Here is a 25,735-nt window from a genome sequence, read left to right as displayed (position 1 = left end):
TAATAAACAAAAGGCTAGGAAACGCAACAAGGGAAAGATCTCTTCACATGCTATAACAGTACGATAACTAAAGAGAGGCGATGGCTTCTGGTTATGGTTCGGGAGAAAAGCGGAAAGTTCGAACATCTCGCATGTGCTGTCAGACATTCCCACAACATTTATTGGAACTTGTGGCTTGTCCTCACCTGGACACTTTGATATCGATGGTTTTACGTGAAGAAAATGAATTGTAATGAGTTTTTACATTAGGTAATGAATTGCAGCCACAGTGCGCAGACCCGTCCCGCTTTCATCGTTATGGCATACTAATTTCAGAGTTATCCCAGTTGACATACAAAGTCTGTATCCATTAGTCTGGATAAATTAGATGTTCAATGGACAGGATCGAATTGAGGTGAGCCCTATGATCGAAACTCGGAGATTGTGATCTATGTGGAATCAGTTGAGTTTATAATATATGTTGGTTGATCTTAGTAAAATATTGCCTGTTAATTTCTATATAATCTCTCCCTTTAGGCAGATAGATCAGAACACAGGAAACAAAATGCACGTTTGATCTTTTCTTAACTCGTTTTTTCTCTCTCTGTGTGGTGGTAATATGGTATATATTCATCAACGGAGCATAATTGTGATGAATATTAAAATACAAAACTTTGAATCAACCAAAAAACTCCACGAAACCTTTGGGAAGCTACGACCAAAAACAAAAACGCTTTGGGGAAGCGAAGGGCAAAAAAGAAATAAATAAATAAAATACAGAAGGAAGTATTGGGAAGATCAAGTAGAGGATCTTGGAATATGTGATATTTACGAAAAATTTATCAAATCATTCAAATGTTAATCAGTCTTGAACTTTTCAATTTTGTTAATTTATTCATAAATCTTTATGTGCAATTTTAATATATTCATTTCATAAGATTAAATTGATAAGATCGAAAAATTTTAGATTGAATTAGCTTCCACATACAAGTTTAGAATTGATTAATTTATTTTTCTGAAAAGAATGCACTGCTGTAAATTGCTAGCTATAACGAACATTTCTCCAATTAGAATCTATACCTTTGGTCTTTTGTCTTTGCATCCTTTAAAGCAAACAGTAAATAAAATGAGATGAGGGGATGAATCAATCCAAGTATCCTTAAAAAATGGCACATTTTGACAAAGCATGCGTTTGGCAACTAACCATTATGGTGTCGGAACAACCGTAGCTACTTAATTACTTACTCTCTAAGCTAGCCTTGTCTGTCCGAAACTTGAACTTTTGAGACACCAAAACTTACCTTTCTGTAGCAAATATCACAAATAACAAAAGAGAAGTTACGAAGTTTCAATAGCAAATTAGTCAACCCTTCCTTTTTATAATATGGAAAAGTTACTAAAGTGCTGTAAAATACTTGATACAACGATTGTTCGATAAAAATTTTGCTAATCGTAGGAATGAACCATTGATATTTGATGAGTGAATTTTTTTTTTTTCTCTATAGAGCTTTAAATTTTGTCCTTTCAGGGTTACCCTTTGATGTATAGTGGCAACATTTCACTTAAACGGCACTAAATGACCTAAATGATAACTCTTAACTAGACAAGGTGAAAAGATTTGGAATTGGAATTATGATTACAAATCTAGAACAACTCAAACCTATCGATATTTTATTCAAATCGTTAAGCAGAAGCAACACTCCAATTTCACGGCATAATCAATCACCTGCTGATTTCTAAGGTCAAGATAGATGCCATAGCCCTCGATGGATTTGAGTTTTTTGAATAATTGGCTATATGTCATGTCATACTTAGCTAGAGAATGCTTTAAGAAAATCTAATCCATCGAGGTGAAACCACCGGAAAAAAGAGAATTCGGCCAGACGACAATGGACATCGCCCATATGCAAAATGTCATGAGAAGATGTCCTCTTTCTCACGTTAGGGAAACCGATGCTCTCATTACGATTCCAGCATTCATACTTGATATTATTCTTATTGAAAAGAAAGAGAAAAATTTAACAAGCTTGATTAAATATAGATATACATTTGAGTGGGATGTGATTAGCCTTCGCATTTGCTTTGAAATTTAACATAAGAAACGTCCAATCATCTGACAGATTAATTAGATTATGGTTATCCGGAAGCACACGCACAGAAAAAAAGAAAAGAAAAAAAAAAAAAAAAAAAAAAAGGTATGCTGTCCTAAGATAATCTAACACATCAGATGCTCAAAGTAAGGTGATTAAGCAATATTAAACCCTTAATTAAAACAGTCGTGCCCAACAGCCAATCAAATCCATGAGATTCCCTTGCGGGCTATTCGCTTTATTCATGTGATTCGTTAAAGAGGGTTCACTCAAGAACATGTTTTCTTAATTTTTTTTTCTCTTCTTTTTTATTTGCTAAGTTGCTGTACGAATTATTTCAATACAAGATTAGACAATGCTCCTCGTTGACGCATTAGATGATCTCATCAGGTCTAGTCGGCGGTTGAGATAACTTAATTCATGGATCCGTCAGTCACTCATTCGTGAATTAATTTGACTTGGCTCAATTATTATCAAGTTAAAAATATTAAAAGATGACACGGCGTCTTTATTTGATCGCACTATAGATAACATCTTTCAGCAGTGGAATCTAAGTTCAGGAAAAAAAAAAATATCAAGTCTAGCTTGGAAATACTTCTGAATGTGAAGTATACTTCGGTAAATACAATTTCTTTTGAGTAAATGCCAATGAAAACTTGTTTATGCAATTGGGCAATTTTCCTTTAATCTTTCAGTTGGTCAATTTAGCAAATTGGTTCACTTGTTTGCACTTAGTTGCTAATGGGTTTGCAGATGTGATATGCAATTGACTAACAAGCCCATGTGAAACTAGTGGGTCGATTGGGGAAGAAGGGTGTATGATCCAGAAACTCCAAGGTCTCCTTGCTGTAGTCACTGATCCACCTTCAATTGTTGCTGGTCTCCATCACGGATGAGCTTCATCATCTTACCCGGCATCATGCCCCTCCCTTTGTGTATTTGTCTTCTTTTCATGTTTTGAGTTTCATTTTAAGACTTAACACACTCCGCCATCATCGACAACCCTTGTAAGATGCTGCCATATGTTTATCGCGGTCATCTTTGAACATGTGGTACAATTTTTGGGAAGCCTGTCGATTGTATGATCACGTCTTGATGTCGTGCTCATCGGAGATGAATTTTCCAAATCGGAAACTTTTAAACTATCTGTTAGCTCAATGGTGCTAAAACGTGCAGTAACGAATCTTAGGACAATGATCACACCCTCAAACAACCCATCAAAATGAACAGATACCAAACCTATTCCGCATCAAGCAATTCATTGATTGGTCCATGCCCCGTGATTGTATCAAGACGTACAAATTTTATTGTGTTATGCATATCAATGCAGCGGAAGTACAAGGGTAAGAAAATTCTCATCGGCATGCCTAAAAATAGGCAAGAATCAATGATGAGCTGTTTTATTCCAAGTCACGTCCGGCAGTGACTTAAGCCGTGCCCTCCAGGAATGGATAATCGGTGTACCCAATCACCGGGTCCGATACGTAGAACGTCTCTCTGTTGTACTTATTCAGAGGTGCGTCCAACTGAAACCTCTTAGGCAAATCTGGATTGGCCAAGAACCAACGGCCGTAAGCAACAAGATCTGCACGGTTCTCGGCCACAGTATTGTTTCCATCTTCCCGGGTATAACCTCCGGCTACAATGAAAGTTCCCTTGAACAAGTTCCTCATTGGCACAAGACTGTGCGGACATTCGCTCATCTCGCCCACAGTCTTCATTCTTGGCTCAACCATGTGGCAGTAAAGGATCCCATAATTATTTAATTGTTCGACCATGTATTTTCCTAGTGCTTTGGGGTTCGAGTCTGCTGCTTCCGAGTAGGTTGCAAAAGGGGAAAGCCTGATCCCGACTCTGTCTGCGCCTATTTCATTAACAATGGCCTCCACGATCTTAAGAGTGAAACGACACCGGTTCTCCAGAGAACCTCCATACTGATCTGTTCTGTCGTTTACCTGGTCTTTCATGAATTGTTCTAGTAAGTAGCCATGAGCTCCATGTATTTCAACACCGTCAAAACCTATGTCGTGCATGCAAAATAGGCATCACATGAGTTAGTATCATAAAGCAAGAGTGGGCATAAAATGGAAGCTAATATGATCAATGCACGGGACAGCACTCACATACTTCTTAGATTGTTATACAAAATATGTAGATTCTAAAGCCAAGTCAACAGTACAAAACGTAAAACTGATATGAAAATTTTTCCACTAGTATTTCTACATAGTTTCCTTTTTGTTGTTACTGGCTACTTCATTTTTACACCACCTAGAAGAAACATTAAGTGATTTGTTGTCATGCTTTTAAAAATTTCTTGTAACATCAGATTCAGTTCTGCTGAGGCTTTAGATATATGAAGATCATTGTCATGTGATTAAAACTTTTTTTCGTCTCTCAGACAGCCTTTTCTTTTCCCTTGCCATACATGTGATTAAAACTTTCTTTCGTCTCTCAGACAGCCTTTTCTTTTCCCTTGCCATACTCTTACACAGGTTCAGGTGACAAAAACCACACTGTAATAACCAACTTCATTGGAGTAAACCTCCCATCATTGACATAAAAAAAGAAAAGAAAAGAAAAGAAAAGTCAAAAGGATATACCAGCTTCCATTGCATTCCTTGCAGCAAGTCTGAAGTCATTAACAATGTTTGGAATTTCATCAGTCCTTAGTCGCCTTGGAGGCGTGAATTGAGCAACATCAATGCCATTACTTCGAAGTTGAGGAGTCAATGGCTTGTCAGTAGATGAGATTGGAGCCTGCCCATTTGGCTGAAAACCTGCAGAGAAAATCCAGATGCAATATATAGAGAGATCATGCTAATTGCCACTTAGAAAAAATTCCTGTTCCATTATATAATGGCTTCATCTTATCTAGTCATTTTCTTTCAAGGAAATCATCTATCCACCCAGAAGAATTTGACCTACATCACTTCTAAAAATGATAAGACTTAATATGTCATTAAAAATCATGGCCTTTAATCATTTTCACGAAGATGCACATAAAACCAGCAACAAAGCTCAAGCAGATGACATGTTGTTTGCACAAAAGTAATGTCAGCAAGCCTATGGAAACTTTTCTCCTCATTCTGTATAGAACTCACCATTTATTTTGCACGTCTAAAGGTTCTAAGCAGGTTTTCAAACTATTTCAGTTGAAAATCGCAGTCAATTTGCATCAAGTTGAAAATCAAATCAAGCACTTCTTTTGTGCCAATTATTTAAAAGCAAAAATTATATAGGAAATGGAACACGAAGAAACCTGTATTTGAGACCCTCCCAACATGCCAGATCTGACAGAAGAGGATACCACCCTTGGCATGAACAGCATCTACAATGGGTTTCCAAGCCTCAACTTGCTCTTTAGTCCAGATGCCAGGTGTATCTGGATACCTGAAGAAACAGGGCGCAGGAAGTTAAACTCGAGCCTGTGGAAAAAAGTAGAACCTCACATGCTAGGCAAAGTCTATTGGCTGAACAAGTGAGATTAATTACCCTTGTGCAGTGTCAGACACTCCTGTGGCTTCAGTAATGAGAAGGCCACCCTTAGAGGTTCTCTGGGAATAGTACAATATGGCGTGTGGCTGAGGAACGTTCTTGTATGATCTTTGTCTGGTCAACGGTGCTAGAACAACTCTGACAATACAAGCACCGAAAAGGCAGTTTATTAGACGATCTGTTTCTGCTTGAACTTTGGAAAAGCTTCAGTGAAGGAAAAAAAAACAAAAAAGAGACCCTTTTCGCTATTCTAACAAATCAACAATGGTTTGCTAATATTCACCAAAAAAAAAAAAAAAAAAACAATGGTTTGCTAATCGTTGACACTACCAACAAAGCAACACCACTGAAGCACCTGCACTCAATTAAGTTGGTGTATAATAACTCCCAGTCCAAAGCAATGACCTTTCAGTTTAAGGGATGATCCGGCATATTCTGGGGTCCTAATGTTTAGCACATTCAGGCATGCTTTTGCCTAAGAAAAGACGAGCAAATAGAACTCCCAATGCAGCTTTGAACAGAGATATGGCATCAAAACTTCATCAAATACAGAAGGGAGCCATAGCCTTTCCGTCCGGCAGCAGTTTGGCTGTGGCAAAGACTCGGGGCTCAAACCCCACTGTCAGAAAAGCAAAAGAATACAAGACTGAGAGATTTAAGCACTAAGACGAAAAAGACTCTATATTTTAACAAAATGGCCTCAGATTGTGTACATGGAGTAAAGGGAAGTGACACTCTATGAAAACCAAATGACAAGGAAAACTATAAGAAGGTAAGATTAACTCAAAAAGGGTTTGGAAAGGCGGGCAGCAACCAATCTTTCCATGTGCTATGTACGAAAGTAAAACCTGATTGACATACTAGAGTAAGGCTTGATCGGAGAAGCATTTTGGGTTCAATATCACCCATTACTACAGTAAATGCAGCCAATGTGCCAGGAAAGAATGAGGCAGCGGAATCATGAGAAGTGAAACGACAGATGACTCGATCCACCATCCTGACATCCAGTCTATGAGGAAAAATCACACAACAATCTACTTCCAGCACAAATAACACCTCATTCAAATATTTACGAGGTGTATGCTCATTTGATCACTGAAATGCATGTGCAAGTTACCTTGAAATTCCAAGTCTTCGTGACAGAGAATAAATTTCAAGTTTAACTTGTTCTAGCAGAGACAAGAAGATTCACAATTCGAAACCCCCGTTTTAACTCCCCAGGTCCCGCGTCCAGTGTAAAAGATCAAATTTTGACACGCCACAACGACGACAAAGCTCTTCCCACGTAATGGGGAAAGATCAAGGGGAGCTCCAACGGAGGGGAAGAACTGAAGAGCGAGTGAGGAAACGAGACTGAAAACGGAAGGGAATCCTCGAGAGAAAGAAGGAAGAGATGCGAACCTGTGAGAAAGATCGAATCTTCCCATCTTGTAGGGAGTGAGGAGAGGAGGCGTGGGGAGTTGATGGGCAGACATGGTGCGAGCGCTGTCGAATCTCTCTCTCTGTGTTGTGTCCTAAAATGGCGTTGCAGACCCTTTTGATTAAAGGATTTTATGGTCGCGAATTCAGCAGTTCATTCGTTCCCTTTTTATAATAGCGCACAGCGTACTACAAAAGCATCAACGAGGAAGGTCCCTCCACTCCACTCGATCGAGAGAGAGAGTGAAAGTTCAATTCATCAGACGCGTAAGGTCCAATATCTCCACACCGCTCCCGAGAGAGTGCATCCATTGACCGGTTCAATTCAACTTCGTTTTGAAGACGTTAGCAAATACGTTGCCCGAAACTCTGGCGACGTGTTTTTCTATTCACGCCCGAAGCGGCGGACTTTTTGTCCCGAATTAAAGGGCAACTTGGTAGAATGGAGGCTCCAGGTCGACTTTTTCTGAAGATGGTAAATGCCATTTTTTCCAAATTTGCGGCTGAATGAAGATGGATGTAAATTTGAAAATCATAAACCCCAAGTGGAATTCTGATTAGGGTTTTTCCGTGGATTTACTCCATCTTTCCCAAATTTGCTGATCGATTCTCCACCGTCTCGATGGTATCCGGCGTTCTTAGCTCAATGATCCGGCAAACTTTCTTTCCCAAGTTTAATCTTCGTTACGCGTAGTCTTTGTTATAGTGCCATCTTAAGGTTCCTCAACTTTTCTTAGTGGGTAATTAATGTTAGAATATTAAATAATAAATCATATATTTATTTAATAACTTAAATTTTAGAACAATTGATAAAAATCTTGTGAAATCTCATTCGATAACAAAGGGAGGGGTTTAGCTTAAACTTTTAGCTACGTTTGGTGTCCGGATAATAATCGGGATAGAATAGGATAAAGTAAGATATTAAATTCTTTGGATAATAAAGGCGGACATATCTAATCCTATCAAGTGTTTGGTGCACTTTAGGATAATATTAAAAAATAAATATAATATTTATTTAAATTATAAAATTATAAAATAGAAAATTCAATTAATTAAAGGCCATGGAAAAACCCTAGTGGGGAATTATAGTTGTTTGCACTAAAAAAAAAAAAACTTTGACTTTGAATGGATTTTTTTGATATATTTGTCAAAAGTTGTTTGCATTAACTTTGACTTTGAATGGACTTGATATATTTGTCAAAATTGGATGAGGAGTGATTGTTGGGAGGAGATGACCCAAACAAGAAGTGGCTCTCGGCAAATTTTTAGGATGGCAAAGAGGCCAATAAAAAACCAAATTGCTCATCAAACACAAAAACAACACTCTTGAATTGAACATATTAAATTGAAATTAACTTGTAAAATGTGTGTTCCAATTGCTATGCTCAAGTGAGAAAATACTTTCATGATGAGTGACCTCTTAAGAAAGTGCATACCTAAATATTAAAAGACAATGTCAAGGTTGGTGTAGGATAGGTCAAAATGAGAAATTTTTTGAATGAGTTAATCTTAAGGGTATCACAAAAGAGGCAATAATTCAAATTTGGTACTTTTTTTTTTTTTTTTTTTGGACAATCAAATTTGGTACTTTGTTGACGCATTTTCATGACAAAAAGGGTGGGGAACGACAAGAGAGGATGAGAAAGTCCACATTGTCCTACAAGTGAAAACAAAATTCGAAACAGAAGTCTCCCTCTTTATATATATATAAAGGGATATAATGAAAATAACAGGATTATTATAAACAAATAATTATTGATGATGCTATATGCTATATGGACACACAGATATAGTGTACGCATGATTTAATAATAATTATGATTTGTCGACGTCGAAAAATGGACAGGCGAGCAGACAATCGAGAATCGGGATGGACAGCATGTCCAAGTTCGGACTAAATAGACAACGCGAGGGAGACAAACCTCACAATCTGGAGTGGGCGGCCGTGCAAAGTGATTCGAAGATGTCTTTTCAGCCTCAACTCGTTTATTTAGAAAGTCATCAACTCTGACTTGTATTCGGATTTTGGGTCGTTCAGGAAAATATCAGAAGCTACCAATTATGTACTTTTAGCAAACTGGTATTTGACATTCGAAGTTTGCATACACTCATGATTTTTCTTTTTTTATTTTATTTTATTTTTTGCTGAAATTAATGGCCTGAAATTATTACTACTTCTAGTGAATTAATTTTTCGAGTAGATCTTATAGAAACAACACTCAACGCTAAAATCAGGATGTCCATACATTCACGACTTGTTTTATATATAGGATCGAATTTAGATGTGTCTAAGCATAACTTAGGTCATCGAAATGTTGTATTGTTAAGAGACTATTAAGGTTTAAGATTCCTCGGATTCACGAAATGTTGAGTTCCTCGTTGCATAATCCATGATTGATGGATAAAATAAGCGTTAAGGTGGCTACTTGCATCATCGAGAAACAACCGGTCATTTTCTCCATTGCCCCCACCGATAGAGACGGTTAGGGTGCGTTTGTTTGCGTTTCTGTTTAAAAATTGTTAGGGAACAGAAATAGAAAAAAAGTGTTTTGTTAGGGGAATAATTTTTGAACAAAACAACGCGTTTGGTAAACTTGTTCCGGGAATAAAAAATAAACGAAACATGTTTGGTAAATTTGGATAATTTTTTATTTCTTTTATTTTTCTATTTTTTTTCCTTTTTTCCTTTTTTTCTTTTTCATTTTTTTCTCCTTTTTTGGCCGGTCGCCAAGGCCTTGGCCTTGGCCGGCGACCGGCCGGCGAGGCCAAGCTCGCCCGGCGGCGGGCGGCGCGGCCTCGCGGCGAGGCCGGCTCGCCGCCGCGGGCGAGGTCGGCACGGATTTGGGCGAGATCGAGGTCGCCCGGCGGCCGGCGAGCCTCGGCCTCGCCGAGCCACCGCCCGGGCGATGGCGAGGCGAGGCTCGCCGTAGCGGGCGAGGGTCGGCTCGCCATGGTCGGGCGAGGCCGCCGCCAAAAGAAAAAGAACAAGAAAATAAGAGAAAAAGAAAAAAAAAGTGTTTTTCAAAAGTGTTTGAAACAAGAAACACAAAATTTATATTTCTTGTTTTGTTTTTTTTTTTGTTCCAGGAACAAAAGAACAAAAAACAGAAAAAGTGTTTAAAAACATAAAAAAGAAACACAAACAAACGGGGCCAGTGTCTTGGTTATTATCCAAGCATGGCCTTATCATTTCCCGAACCGCGCCAGGCAACCCTAGGGAAGGCTTCACGGGGATCAAAGGTGGGTCCCTAACCCTTTCGGGCTTGGCCGGGATACCCAATGGAAAGATTATCCCATACTACTCACCCCTCATTTCCCTGTAAATGGGTTGTGAGGAGGAGTGGGATCTTCATTTCGGGGGGAGCAGTTTAGAGACCTACTCAGGTCTCAAAAGAAAGCATGATGAGGTTTCTCTTTTCACGGATGGTTATAGATGGCCACTATTGCGTTTCATATAATCTTTATTTTTTAGTTTGGAATTTATCAATTTTCAGCACGTGCTAATGTATAAATAAACACATGCATTATTTTTCTTCCACGGTCTTTTTTTTTTTTTTTTTTTGATATAAAGTTTAAAATACCTTTTCAGTTTCAAAATTTTTGCACCGAAAACTACGAAATTTCAGTAGAACCAAACGTGGACTGGCCCATTTGAAATTATTGAGCACGAAAAATGGGGAGCCGGGTGTGCGGAGAATCCACTACTTTCGTGGCATGACATGGGACTTCACCCACTCCGTTGCCTCTCGGGCATCCAATGAAACCTTTTCCAACGCCGTCAGAGCTTGAGTTTGAAAATCGAAGGAACATTTCCTTTCCTCCTGCTGTCTCAGGAACTTCTCTCCTCCCGATTTGCCCGACATACAGCCCAAGAGATTGGACTTGAGAAAAATGACCGGAATAGTTCTAGAAAATAGAGAAGTTACACAAGAAATTTCTGGGCAGTGGAAGGAAAGAAAAGCTCCTTCCATTTACACAATCTTCTGAAAATCTGTACACATGGAAACAGGGAATTCTTTTGGTACGTTAGTATTACATCTCAACGTGTATACACCCGCGCGAGCAAGAGCAACCTTCCTAATTATTGTACACAACAAACTGTATCCAACGAAAGCGATCAATTTCCCTGCAGTAGTCTGACCCCGCTCCTTCGTTTTTATGTACTGGGTGGTGGGCACTGAAAGCAAAAAGATACCAAGCAAACTGCGCTAAAGCAACAGATGCCGTGTACAGTTGAGGGCCAACGCTATCCCACTGATGACGGAAGGTCCCTGCAGCTCGTCATGGCACTCAAACGTATGGGTGATGGCCCGAGGGTCAGCTGTTGCTAGTCTGTGCATATGCCACTTTGACACCGTCAGAAATTGCTCCATCCAGAAGGTATATCTGCATTTGATGTGGTTCTGTATGGCACATGCACGATTGTTCAAGGTTTCACGACTTTTTTAGCTTTCTTAGAGAAGCTTCTGACTAAGATTTTGTCCGAAAATGTCAAGGGAAGCTCTTCTTCAGCAGCCCCTCTACCTTCGCGCCAAGCTGCATCACCAACCCCATTTTTTGCACCAGATACTTCAGGGTCTCGAGAGAAATAGGGCTCCTCAGGTATTTCTCGATACAAGTGTTTCAATATAAATAAGGCAGTGTCATTATCCCTCCAATAATTTCTGCATCATCCATATGAAAAGATAATTGCAACATTAGGTAAGTTGGGCAAAGGGTACATCCTTTCGTGCTTGCAGACATAAAAGGCAGACAAATATGGCGAAGCAACATATGCGTGAAACAACTTTCAGCAGTTTGCCCATTACCTATGAAGAGAATCAAACAAAAGAATGCACAAAACATTGGAGTGCTAGAAGACCCACAGTACTAAGAACTTGGATATAAAGTCCTGATACTTACGTATGCGAACCCAGGGCCGATATATAAGGATGTTGAAATGTTTTATCCTGCAACCCAAGTAAAATAACTAGCATTAGCAAAATATAAGCTATAAAACATGAGTTGACAGAGAATACTTAACAACAATCCAGCCACAACAATTTATATCCAAGGCCAAAAATGTTATCAAAAAAAAATATATATCTCATATCAAGAGGACTCTTACAAAGACTAGAAGACACTGCATATTTTGAAACATCGAAAATGTAAAGACACAACCAAAAGCTTTCAGGACCAACCCATTCAGGGATATTACAACTGGAATGCAAATTAAAACATATAATTGATTAAAAAGGAACATGACCAGTAACACAATGAATACCTAGTTTCCAAAATCTAGGGACAACCTACAGAAAAGGAGATTTCTTGGCTGCAGTCGTTTCACAACTTATTTGAAATTCAGGATGCACCATTGTCTGATCACAAATTCTTGTCCTCTAACATATCTCGTTATTTTCACATTGATCTTCAGGCAATGATTACCACCAAGAGGTAACATAAAGAGAAATTTCACCACACATACAAAAAGTAAAGAATCTTCAAGCAAAACAAGATGTCAACAGGTTTCAAGCAGCAAAGAGCAACAGTTTAAAGTAAGACAACATCTTGTTGTGAAGGTAATTTGAGGTCAACGTGTATTCGTAGAACGTCATTCATCCAACACAAAAGCAAACAAACAAACACTTAAATAAGTAAGACAACACGCTTTTTATTTTCACATCAATCTTCAGGCAATGATTACCACTAAAGTAACATAAAGAGAAATTTCACCACACACACAAAAAGTAAAGAATCTTCAAGCAAAACAAGATGTCAACAGGTTTCAAGCAGCAAAGAGCAACAGTTTAAAGTAAGACATCTTGTTGTCAAGGCAATTTGAAGCCAACATGTATTTGTAGAACGTCATTCATCATACACAAAAGAAAATAAACACTTAAATAAGTAAGACAACACACTTGAAGCACGTGATCTATCCTTCCTTCTTCACTTCCAGTTAGTTGCTCCATCATAAGCGAACCATACGATCTCTCTTTCTTCTCTTGGCCATCTTCTGCTGCTTCTGCAGATTTACAAGACAGTTTCCCATCACTTAATCATGTGTGTTCATTCATGGGTATAACATTTCTTTGGTGTACGTTACCTTCAAGGGAGTCTCTGTTTTTCGATTGGCATACCGTGAGAACCTTGACCTGCCACCCCATTAAAGCACTAAAATTTAGAATTCAGTTCTTCAAGAAAGAAGACCAAATAAATAACAACTCCATCATTGCTGATTCAAGTTGGCAGGTCTAGGTAACGATTTAAGCAATTTTCAAATATGAATGTGATAGAGAGAGAGATTTTTTTTTTCCTTTCTTGAAGGAAGGAGGGGGGGCACGCTTAGTTGGTTTTGTATACCATAAGCAGATAATTCCATGAAACATCACAATTCAATTCTCGTGCAGCAGCCCCTCTTGCAAGGCATAATTGAAACATTATTGTAATCACCAGAAATCCTATTAATGAAGTAAAAGGGGCAAGATTAGTTGTCCATAATGCATCTACCACCAATTTTACTGCACGGTGAACCTACAATCTCTCTTTTGAAATACTTCTCACACACCGCACTTGATATAGAGTAATAGAGACTACATTGTGTTTCTTTTTTCTTTTCACTTTTCGTTGCTGGAAAATACAATTTCATCTTTCAGAATGGATCAAAAGGTCTTTCAGAATGGATCAAAAGGTCTTCCCCAATGTTTACCACAGAAAATACTGACCTTTAGGGCCAATAGTTGATAAATGTTACATAACCAACCAACAAAAACAAATTTGCATCCACAGTGAGTGTGTGTGTGAGAGAGAGAGAGAGAGATTGAGAGAGAGAGAGAGAGGTCTGACAGAACCCACCCTCACGAGGTTTAGGTTATCCATTATTGCCTGAGAACGAGCAGCTAAATCTTCGGTAAATTCCTATAATAGAAAAAGATATAATCAGTAACCACTTAAACACGATAAGATATAAATGGATTTCCTGGTAAAAGTCAATATCAACACGATAGATAGTTTATCCAACCTGGAATCCAATGTGCAACCTCTTTCCACCTCTGTGGTAAGGAACAATCACAGGACGTTTGTCGGTGTATTCCTTACAGACTAGTGGTTCCACTCTGCATCGGAAATGTCAGTGCTTGCTAAATGGTAGGAAACCTCATAGACCAAACTTTCAAGAATGAAGTGTGTCGACAACAAGGAGGGAATCAATTGAACAAGCCTCGACCTTCTAATCCTTTGTATGAACAATGCCAGACTGCATTGTTCATTATACACGTACCCATTTATATATATATTAAAGAACCCAGTTTGAAATTAATGAATGTTGACAACAAGAGCAAAATGAATCCAACAACTCCCATTTTCTAATTCTCATATGAGAATGCAAGACTGCATTATCTCATTATACTATACAATGCAAGGCTGCATAATTTTATTACATTAGCTGAAGCTTGTTGGATCCGCACACATGCACGCGTGCGCGTACACATAAGTACATATATAGCACGTCTTGCACACAACATCAACCCGACGCCTTTGTTTGCCCCAGCTTGGCAAATCACTGTTAGTTGGGCTTGGAAAGGATCATATACGTCCAAAGAGTCGGAAAAGAAATTTCCAAAATAATATGTCTGAAGGGGGAAATCGGATTTTCTGAATATATCTAGGGCAACATAGGTACTAGAACAAACCTGTATGCTACTGGATCGAAAGGGTGAAAAATGTTGAACATTTGACGGCAAGCAGGCATCTCTTCAATTATGTTTTCTTCACACCAATAGTCCTTCCCTTTCCCTAAAAGCCACAAAAAGCGGGCAACAAAATAATCTCATTACATACAAGAGACGTGATGGACAACTAGATATCTATAGGAGTAACAGCTCAATGATTAAAAAGCAAGAGACAGCTTTGATCTACTCCAGCCGTGATGACAACCAAGTTGGATTGCTAGTATTGATGCTATTCGATCCTTGTTCCTAACAGATTTAAACACTTCCTCATATATTACCAACAGGAGATTGTAGACTGAAATTATACAGAGAGCATAAGCATCCTAAAAACAAGTCAGAATTCTGTTGACATATATCACAAGCAACTTATCCTTCTTTCTTCTTCTTCTTCTCCTTTTTTTTTTTTCTTATATGCAAGATGGTAATATCCAGTGCCTTTCCTTTGAGTAACTCGTAATCCGTGTACTTTATATTTCATGAATTTGAAAACTTGCGAGGAAGAGGAATGAATATCTATGAGGGTCAAGGCCATTACCAATTCCTAGCCGAATATTGCGAAGAGCAAGAAAGAGACCAAGGGGCGATCCAACTGCAAAGAATGTATCAACCTAACAAAAGAAACAGAACAATGTTCATGGACCCAATCAAAAGAATCAGCTATACAAAGAATACCTTGCATCTTTGGACATAAATTGAAAGGAATGAGAAAGAGAAGCACGAAAACTACTCATGCTCTAAAGAATATGAAAAGGCTAAGTTTCCAGAACACTATCAAGTGACACAAGTTGCAATAATTAGAACTTTCGCCAGTATTGATGTCTCATTAACATTAAATTCTTCCCATTTCCTACAGAAATCTCCCACATCATAGTCAAAATAACCCGATCAATTGCAATTGACAAGAGTATGATTTTCATGTTCCCTACCTTGAAACCAAGCTTTGTATACTTGATATAAGGGGTATGACTCCTATAAGGATCATCATTTTGCCCAGGAGAATAATCTGCAAAAATAGATTGCATCATATTATGCTTCTAATTTCCTGAAGGAGTAATGCAAAAGAAGTTAAAGCCAATCTAGAAATTCCTCCAAATGAAAAGAGGTGCACAATAGAACAGTTCTCGAGCAATAATTACCTTGTGGCAATACATCATCCGCTTTCTTTCCAAAAGACTGCAATTCCAATTCAGCAAGTTTTGCTTTCAGAGAATCAATCTGAACGACAGTCAGATACAAAGTTTCAAGATAATGAAATAGGTAGTTCATGGAAAAATATACATTATTCAGTTTAAACTCCTACCTCCTCTTTTAGAAACTCTATTACTCTTTCCTTGTTATCAGCATCTTCATATGCCCTATGATTCAACCTTTGTTCGCTACCTTCTTTTGATCCACAGTTTCTATTTGTTGCTTCATCTAAGCTGTCTCTATCTTGGGAAAGCATGTTATTGGATTCAACAAGGGATTGATGAACATCATCCCCATTCTTTGGTTGGTTGGATGCAGAAGCCCATGGAGAAAGTCCATCAGAATCTGGTTTTGCAGGAGCAGCAGAACAGGAACCCTGAGTACATTCTTCGTCATGCACTGTTGGAGAAGCCACTGTGCTCTCCTCATCCTCACTAGTGGGGAACAGCTCCTTGTTGGCTTTATCCATTGACGAAACTGTTCTATGTTCCATCTCTGTCAAGGATTTGCTTTTAAGATCTTGGTGGTTACCAGATGAAGATTTTTCATTCTCATTTTGTTCCTTATACACCAAATTCATTGGAAACGGAGATGATAGGTTTTCTTGATGGCAAAGTATGTCGTATGAAAGGACACTTCCCAAAGAATGCCCATATATAGAAACCTAATCAGGAACTCTTTCAGAATTAGAACATCTAACTGAACAGCCACAAGTAACAGAAGGCTAATCACAAGGCAGAGGTCTAATACCTTTCCACTGTAACCAGGATTCCTTTTCAAAAACTTCAGATACAATCGATTCAACTGATTGGAGACCTGGAAAGGAGTGATTACTCATCACTTTGCACAGAATAGCACAATTCAGATATTTTAGAAATTGCAAATTGGACAAAGTAGCACTTGTTGTTCATCTCCTTAAGTGAACGGGCTAAACCAAAAATGAAATAGTAGTGTGCTACTTTTTGTTTCCCAGCAAGGCTCTCGAGATCACAAACTTCTCTGGGAATTGAAATGGTTAAGGCAGGCTAAGGGTAAAAATGCTGTTAACTTGAAAGACATGGTTGTTCAAGGTGGGTCTTCACTTATTAACATCACAAGACTTCCCATATCCAATGTGGGTTCACGGTGTTACAAACTCCACCATTTATAGCACTGATATCCTTGTGAGTATCAACCCGTGTGGCCTAGAGATCCCCCCATGTGTAATATGTGATTTGCTCATTCCTGCCCCTCTGCTCTCCTAGAAGTCTACTAGGAACCACACCTTGTTTGAGCCCCCTTTCCAATACAATCATTCACGCCCTTGTCAAGTCGGATTAAGGCCCTAGTCCATCCTCGAATCACAAGCCTACTAGAAGGTGTGTTGCTCTGATACCAACTCTAAGGATAAGACCTGGTCCACATGAATGAACCCAATGACTGCTTAGGGTTGGATCTTACTAATGAATTACATCACAGTGCGTCTCCAATACAATTTAGCACTTGCGGTGTTCAATCAGCAGAATGAAGATATACTGCACCCGAGTACTTCAATCAATGGCTTCTGTTGAATGTGGTCTTAAGAGAATTTACCTTTAAAAGCTATATCATATTATCTGACACAAACTACTTCCATTAACAGTAAACATATGAAATTTGTGTGCACAAGCAGTGTTTATGCAACACAATTTTTATCTGTGAGAGAGAGAGAGAGAGAGTTACCGAATCTATGATATCCTGACAATAAATAGGGCTCATATAGTATAACACATCGTGAACAGTAGCACTCAGCGTGACACGTAAACCACGAACACCATCCAGGGTAATATTGTCAACTGCAGCTTCACCACCGAGCTTCAAACCCTTTCTCCACTGAAACCAAACAGTGCATTATACGTAGAAACGCATCAAGAACAGATTAATTGCTCGCTCAAATTAGAAAAGAGAATATGTGACAGCTGAACAGAACACAAGCTATTAGATGAATATGTCCAATAGTTTCATTTGTGGTGTCTCACAATATCCAAGAACTCTCAGATTTTCCTAATGTGGTACCGTTTCTACGAAGCACTTGCTAAACAAATAAAAGTTCAAAAGGTTGATATGCAAAAGGACTTCATTAATGATAACTAATCTAGAATCCCCAAAAGAACACGTATATAAAAGTATAGGGGAGCTTATTGTCTACCTGGCAGGGGATGAAAAGAACCCTTTGGGTACCCCGTTGGTGAGGAGTCAAGTGTTCTTCAGAAAGACCTGACGTGATATGCCGAAAGTTGCTAACATCATCGACCAAATTAGATTTTTCCAGCCTTTGCCCAATACCGTGAACCATAAAAACTAAGTGCCCAACAGGAACCTAAAATCAAGCACGTATTTTTATATTATCTGCAATCTAAGACTAATTGCATAGAGGAGAGATTAAACAGCATTGTAAACGAATCTTTTTCTCTAATGTGACGTCAATAAACAAGAAGATGTGCATGTGAATTAACAGATTGTTTTCATGTTATGTAAGTGCAAATAACCCTCTAATAGATTTGATGTAGTAAACATTATCTCAAATCCAGCAGTATAACAAATATGAAAATAGTTGCCCATAATCTTTCTATATAAAGCCTAAATTGTTAATTACAGGCATAATCTAATACTTTAGATGCTTCTACACATTCTGTAAGTGTGAATTGCTTATAATTAAGGAAATAACTACGGACTTCAAGATATGATGTACAAATATTTCAGATCACTACCAACTTTTCTAAAAACTAAACCTAAGTGCACGATAGTTTCTTCCAGCTGGACATCCTTTTTTCCCTCCCCAATCTTTGGTGCATATTGGTTATATGACTTTGAATGCAAATATCTACGGTTTGAAACTATGAGTTATCATCAAATTCATTGACCCTATGTTACAGTCAATTAAGAAAGATCAATCAGTTTTAAACACCAAAAGTACCACTAACATCATAAAAAATTTAGATCATAGCTAACCCTGACATACACAGTTTTGCTAAGAAAATTAGTTGTGCCTCATCCAGAGAAATTTTTTCAAAAACAATACCCGATGACAGGATAATTATTGAGAAAAGATAAAAAATTAACTAAGTTTATCTTTATCTTGACGACAAAGACAGGGAACTAAATTTTAGGGGCGAAGCATTAACGAGCTTCACTACAACTTTATCTGATGCTGCAAAATTTTCAAATCCTCCCTTTCTGCTTAAAGTGAAATCTGAAGATAGTGCTGAGAAAATAAATAGTTTTAGTAGTGGCTCATGCTTTCCCAGTTATCCATATATCAAAAACAGTGTCATATTGACTATCAACACCTGATTTAATCTAAGTGCATGATAGTGCTGAAAAAAATAAGACCTTAGAGTTCTAATCCTACGAAAAGTCTGCACTTCCACCCTACCATATAAAAAAATAAAAATAGTACACTGAGCTCAGATAGTGATAATCTCAAAATCTTCAAATATAACTAAAAATTATAAGCTTCTCTGGAAGAAATAGTTTGCAAGTTCTGGAAAATAATTTCACACTGAAGAAGTTCCCAATCCTAGAAGCTTCCACATGTAAAGAAACTCATCCGAGATGTAGAGCATTAGCATAGTTGAAACGAAAACTGTGCCAATATTTCAGAGTTCAACTCACTAAAGTCATGTTTAATATATATTATAATCTAACATGGTGCTAGACTTTCATTCTCATTCTCTAATCTGAACATCCCCTTGTTGATCTCTGGTTTGCTACACATTGTTTACATACTATCTCTGCAATTTCTATAAAAACCTTACAATCAGGGAAACTAAGGTTAGATATTAGCAGTTAGGTTCTTTCAAACAAGTAATCACTAATGTTGGCCAATATAAAACAAGGTATCACTAATTACAGATATGGCAGTGTTGCTATGGAACTGCAAATACTAAGTCGCTATAGTTCTGTTTTCCACAAAATTATTTTATTGAAAAATATTCGATGCCTTATCCAATAGCCAAAATCTCTGAACACATATTTTCAATGCAAAGCAATAGATGGATGCTACAGTACCTGTGAACAGTAATCATCAATTTGCTCCTCCTTCTGCTGACGCAATTCATGCTGCAGCAAACAAAACTCTCACTTAAAGCATCAACGATTTCATATGTTCAATATAAATAATATATATAAAATCCCCCAAAAAAAAAAAAAAAAAAAAAAAAAAAAAAACTACTCCGGCACTAGCCCAAGACGAACAAATTAACCTATCTAGCCAGTTCAGTGATGACTTTCACAGATTTTGCCCATACATTTCATGATGTGCTCTGTGATCCAATAACGAGATTCTATCACACCACCACTTGAAGAGTCCATCACTTTATATGCCAAAACTGCTCGCAGCATTTTCTTTTAAGTCGCTTTTAGTACTTCAAGTGTAATTGAAAAGTTTCCCAATATTCCAAAGCTCGATAGCACATTTAGAGCAAGTTGTCAAAGCGAAACGAGCCCCCAGTTCAAAACCAAATCTTGAACTATCATAATATTTCTCTGACCCATCCTAACCATTCATATGAGATCAAAGGTTATAAACAAAAGAAGAAAAGAAGAGGATTCTCATTGCTGCTAATTCCTTTCCACATGCAAGAGCAAAAGCCCATCTTCTAATGGTTGAGAACATACAGAGTAAGACGAATTCCAACAAAACTTCCATTAAAAGTGTCAAGATGCTCAAGTTAACCAGGTGAAGTGCAGGTGATGACAATGCTTGCAGCTACTTATATCCATTTAGTTGGAGAAAAATAATTTGTCCCTGTGACTTTTCAAAGGAATGGTAGGTTAATTTTAGAAGGAAAAATTAATAAGAAGATCAAAGTTCACATGAAGACACCATTTGGATTGGCAGGTACTACATAACCAGATAATTGGCCTGAAATTCATACAAGTCTCCTCAACCCAATGCAATCATGATGGAACTTCTCCTCTCATCATTCCATGACCAGCACGCAAGAAGTTTACAGTTCCAATGCATTTCGCTGATGGTGTGAGAAGACCAGCAGCAAATATCATCTTTCCTCTTTTGTCAGGACAGTATTGACAAAAATCCAGCAGCTGAAATTTTAATCTCAATCATAAGGTATTAACAGCATGCAAAAATATTTTCACCTGTGTCGGTTTAGGTGACTGAGATGCAGAAAAGCCACGCCTCAGTTTTATCCCATTCCCAGAAAAACCAATAGCACCAGAAAAACCAGAGGAGTCAACATTTAGCCAAGCCTCCCAAGTGTCATCTTCTCCAGTGAAAAGTGCATGCAATCCCTGCATATACAGTGGCAGAATGACTGAAAGCATAGAAAACATCCAAGATGGATCTTCAAATATAGTGTGATTTATACTAGGTCAGTTCTTAAAAAAAAAAAAAAAGCATTTCATACTGGGGTAGAGCCTTGCACATCAATTCGAGCTGCAAATAATCCAGATGGTTGAAACGTTCTCCTGTGCCACACCTAGAGAAACCAATCACAAATTCGACTGACATTATGATAAATCTATAACAAAAGAAAAACTGTCCTTTTTTTGCCTAAAAGAATGTACAGAACTTTTCCCATTTTATTGCTGCTAACTGATATAGACACTTCTTTTAAAAGTTACTTATAAACCTGACTATCATAAGATTTAAGTAACAAGACATCATTTTATTCTTTATCAATTCAAAAGTCAAGAATGCAAAAGTAACAGCTATTGTATACCTGGCAACGGTATGCAAACTCTAACTGCTCTGCGACATCTTCACGGAGAGGAAGCCAATCAAGCCCTCCCTTTCGAGCAAACCAATGCCCTCGTAAGACACGTCGGTTTTCACCATTCCAATAAACAGGAAAACAATGTCTTCTCACCAAGTCTACCTATCCCAATGTTTCACAGAGATTCCGCATCAGGTCAACACACATGCGAAAGAAATTCAATTTTTCTATCATGGAGGAATAAGCTGGGATGATGAATCAATAGATTTCTTCATAGAGATGGAAAATGTGAAAGTGATACAATGCAATAAAGAAGATTTCTTGCGTGAGTGATGGTTATGTAGGTCTCATGGAAAATGCTTTTAAGGAAATGCTTATTTTCAAATCTTTTTCCAACCATCATGGGCAATACAAGCAATACAATGAATCTCTTTAAACTTTACCATGAAGTTAAGTAGCTTTTATCCCTTGTATTGATGATACAGAGAGGAAAGCACCAAACTTAGTTTCAAGTGCTAATTGCTTGGGCATTTGAAAGTTCAGAAGACCTTTCTCCCAATAACAAGGAGAAGACAGTACAAAGTGATAACAGCCCCAAAAGACTTGAAGCAAAACACACCTCATATAGTCCTCCTTTGACTGGAACACCAACTCTCTCTTCCTCGGCTTCATATAGCTGAGCTGACAAATCCGTGGATGTTCTCAACTGTGGGTCCTCACTACTGGATAGCCTTGCTCTTGGACCATCACTACACTCTGCATACTCTCTCCACCAACAGGATAACAATTCCTCCTCTCTCTGTGATTCAGAAATCAAATAAAAACAGAACCCTCAGTACCCAAACTTAGAAAGAATTCCTCGCATAAAGCACATGAGCTAAACTTAATGCAATCAAAATGAGAACAAGAAGTCAAACAAGTTATTTCCTTAGCAGCAGAAGAATCCATCATCACAATAACAGATTGAAGAAGTCAGTTCTGGAAAAAGAAGGCACCCATATGGTTGTTTTCTCAATAAGACCCTCTCTGCATCTTATCATGGTCAATTTTATACTGAGCAGACTGCCTTTAAATAAAGTACTTTTGGATACCGATTTGACAAAAATACGCAATGCAATTGAAAGGTGGCAAAGTAGGAAAATTCTATTTTCAACTGGATAAGCTAGGATAGAATCAAAAATATCCTGAGGACTTATACCAGAGGTCACAAGAAATTACCTGCAAAAAGGAGGCTTCTATTGCCAGAGAATCTCTCATACCAAATCGAAGAAATTCACTCTTTCCAACTATCTCAGTGCGAGGAACAGAGGCAGATAACTCTGGAATAAGAAACAAAAGAAGGTACGCAAAGTTGAGCAATAGGTCCAATATGACTCGAGAACCTTAAAAAGTAATTGGAGGAAAAGCAGATGACAGATACAGAAACATTTAAGCTATCAATTTATTGCGCTTCCAGGATTAATCAATGTCTGAACTCAGAAGCATAGAAACACTGACTGATGCCATCTGAAACTGATTGGTGCCATCAGAAACATCAACAACATGAGATCAGACTAGACTAAACATTAACGTGAATGTGGCCCAAATGTAAAATACACCCACTCTGCCACATAAGGGACAGGACAGAATTTGAGTTGTGTTGTTTGTGTAAGTTTATTTTCGGACGGTTCTTATGCAATTGAATACTCTAAGAAACCCAAGTTTTGCAATCAAGTCCATCTATAATGTCCCCGATACACAGACATGGCAACTTCAACATTTAAAGAAAGGAATATCAATGATTGCTAAAAGTTTGATATCAATTAGCAAAGTCAAAAAATAAAAATAATAAAGGGAAAAATAACAATAAATAATCTAACCTACTCTTACAAATTGAAGCAATACACTAGCAATACACTCACAATTAGTTGATCCTGAGGTTCTTGTTCTTGAGAAAGAATTTGAACCTAATCGTGAGTTTTTAAACAAAGAATTTAATTCAGAAAGAAACATAGAGATTAGACAATGGTTTTTTAATACCTTTCATAAACAAGCTAAGGAAATTAAAGAAAAATATTATAATTTCCTTTATGAACATGAAACCCATATCTTCTTTTTTGATTGGTTTGAAGAACATATATATATATATGCTTCAATTTGTGTTAGATGAACTCAAGTGATTGCGCTAGACTGCACGCCCAAAAGAGTATTGGCTGCTGATTTCTTTGCATCCAGTACTCTTATTCTGTTATTCAGAGAACGTATTTGGCGCATTCCACTACTTATTATACATGTTTTGTCCTCAATTTGTCAAAAGAGAGCATTACCCATTACTTCCTCACATTTAGTATTCTTATTCCAGAATTGAGTGCACCTGTTCAACTCATTCTACAATTTGACACAAATATACCATAAATTCACTGATAATACTTATTCTCGTTTTGGCAAACTAAAAAGAAAAGGAAACGCATAAAAAACAAGTAAACACCAAGTAAAGTCAAAATTACTTGGTGAAAGTTTAATTGTTTTACTATCGTTCTGCTCTCCAGTTCCCCCGTGTGCATGGAAAATGAAGCAAGCAAGCATGTTATACCAAACGATAACTTCAAAAGGATCGTCCTCATGCCTAAAGAAAACGCCGCCCATGATATCCGAAGCTTCAATGACACACAAGAGTGCCCATTCATTTCCACTTCGCAACTCATAATCAGGTTGCTCAAGCTCCAGGCTTACTCAAATAGATTCCCAGACTAAACATCAACTGACTCCACGTGCCAAGAAAGAACAAATGAATGGCCACAAAATGGCGCGCAAAGGCGGAGAACGAGAAAGGGACGGGAAGAAGGCGTACCGTTCACGGCCAGAGGGACCTTGCAGAAATACCACCGGACGTCGGTGCCATCCGAGGGACTCCGCGTCTGAGCCAAGTACTTCCGCCGCCCCTCGCAATGCTGGATCACGTCCTCCAACCTCGCGATGTTGGAAGGCGTGTTCTTCAGCAAATCCGGCGTGGCCTCCACAATCTCGGACCCATCGCCCTCCCCTCCCCTCCCAGCTTCTCCCAGGACCGGCCATCGAAGCCCGGCCGGCCACCGGAATCACGTCAGCTCCCGACCCGAATCCTCAAACCGATCGAGCACTCCGATCCCAATCCCCGCTCGCGGTCGCGAAATCGCGAACTCGGATGGCGTGAACGAGGAGAAGAGAGAGTTGACCCCAAGCAAGTGACGGCTGATGCTGGCGTGGAGAGAGTATGATGGGGAGCGAGAGGTTCCGTGAGGGGGACGCCCTCCCTCGTACTTTCTTCTTCACGGAACCGAGATTCCTCGCCCAATGCGAATCCTTGGAAAGAGAAAGAGAAAGAGAAAGACAGACACACGAAACGAGACGAAGGAAGAAGGAAGAAGGAGGAGAAGGAGTTGGACAGGTTGGAGTTGAACGTTCGGTGGGCAGCAGCGAAAACCAGAACAACCCGGCACGCCCAGAAATGGCGGTTGCAGTTTCTTTTTCTTTGTAATTTCCTCCCCTGCTTTTTCTTTGTAATTTCCCCCTCAATTGAGAAATTGAAAATTAGCGGAAATGTCCCTAAATTAATTCATGAGGTGGCCCCGGAAAAATTGTCAAGGCCTGCTTGAGCTCGCGCACAGGATTCGGAATTTTCTTATTAATTATGGTCGAATTTTTTTCGACCTTACTTTTTTACGCGCCTGAAAAATGGGAAGTGCCCGTGAATTTACGTTTATTAGGAGATGTTAGGAGGGATCATCGAGAGTTCTAGATATACCATTGGGTTTGGATGGAAGGACCGATAGAAATGAAAAGAAATAGGAAAGACCACAGGTCCCCCACATACAAAACTCAAGAAAGCATTTTCCAAAAAATGATTACTTGCATAGCTTGATATAATTAATTAATGAGAGATGTTAATGACAATTTACAGCTTGATATAATTAATCAATGAGAGATGTTAACGACAATTCATTTACAAACATGATTATTTTCGTTTATTTTTCCACAAAACAAACAAAACATAAAGATGCATTTATTTCACAAAAATACTTATGAGTTAAAATACATTTTTCCAAAAATAATCAATTGCATTTCTCACGAGAATAAATAAATTAGAAACATCTTCATCACCCACAAAAATAATTAAGTACAAACTGTTGTCAATTATGAC

At 38.3% G+C, this 25,735-nt stretch overlaps 2 protein-coding genes across 2 annotated transcripts; both read right to left on the bottom strand.

The window, feature by feature from the left end:
• Positions 1-3,292: 3,292 nt before the first annotated feature.
• Positions 3,293-7,142, bottom strand: LOC104449805 (12-oxophytodienoate reductase 2). Its single transcript, XM_010064073.3, has 5 exons — positions 6,966-7,142; positions 5,562-5,702; positions 5,329-5,459; positions 4,670-4,846; positions 3,293-4,089 (listed from the first exon to the last, which is right to left on the bottom strand). Exons 1-5 carry the CDS (start codon positions 7,037-7,039, stop codon positions 3,497-3,499), a joined length of 1,116 nt encoding a protein of 371 aa, XP_010062375.2. The 5' UTR covers positions 7,040-7,142; the 3' UTR covers positions 3,293-3,496.
• A 3,775-nt stretch (positions 7,143-10,917) lies between these two features.
• LOC104449804 (phospholipase SGR2) lies at positions 10,918-24,653 on the bottom strand (the record flags this gene model as incomplete). The annotated part of the gene is made up of 21 exons (XM_010064071.3): positions 10,918-11,647; positions 11,886-11,932; positions 12,881-12,984; positions 13,066-13,114; positions 13,815-13,877; positions 13,981-14,074; positions 14,651-14,753; positions 15,225-15,297; positions 15,616-15,692; positions 15,826-15,904; positions 15,990-16,541; positions 16,628-16,693; positions 17,579-17,728; positions 18,045-18,215; positions 19,907-19,957; positions 20,999-21,151; positions 21,268-21,339; positions 21,583-21,738; positions 22,196-22,375; positions 22,795-22,895; positions 24,407-24,653. Coding segments are annotated over 21 exons (2,826 nt in total), but the record flags the coding sequence as incomplete, so codon positions are not given.
• Positions 24,654-25,735: the final 1,082 nt, after the last annotated feature.

The sequence above is a fragment of the Eucalyptus grandis genome, chromosome 6, assembly GCF_016545825.1.
Source record: "Eucalyptus grandis isolate ANBG69807.140 chromosome 6, ASM1654582v1, whole genome shotgun sequence".
NCBI lineage: Eukaryota > Viridiplantae > Streptophyta > Magnoliopsida > Myrtales > Myrtaceae > Eucalyptus > Eucalyptus grandis.
This window is presented reverse-complemented; position numbering and strand designations above follow the sequence as displayed.

Coding starts and splice junctions, on each gene's coding strand:
- LOC104449805 (XM_010064073.3), bottom strand. CDS start 7,039: ATGTCTGCCCATCAACTCCCCACGCCTCCTCTCCTCACTCCCTACAAG. Junction 5,703..6,965: donor AGATTCGATCTTTCTCACAG/GTTCGCATCTCT, acceptor TTGTATTGTCAG/AGTTGTTCTAGCACCGTTGA. Junction 5,460..5,561: donor GTGTCTGACACTGCACAAGG/GTAATTAATCTC, acceptor CTGTTTCTTCAG/GTATCCAGATACACCTGGCA.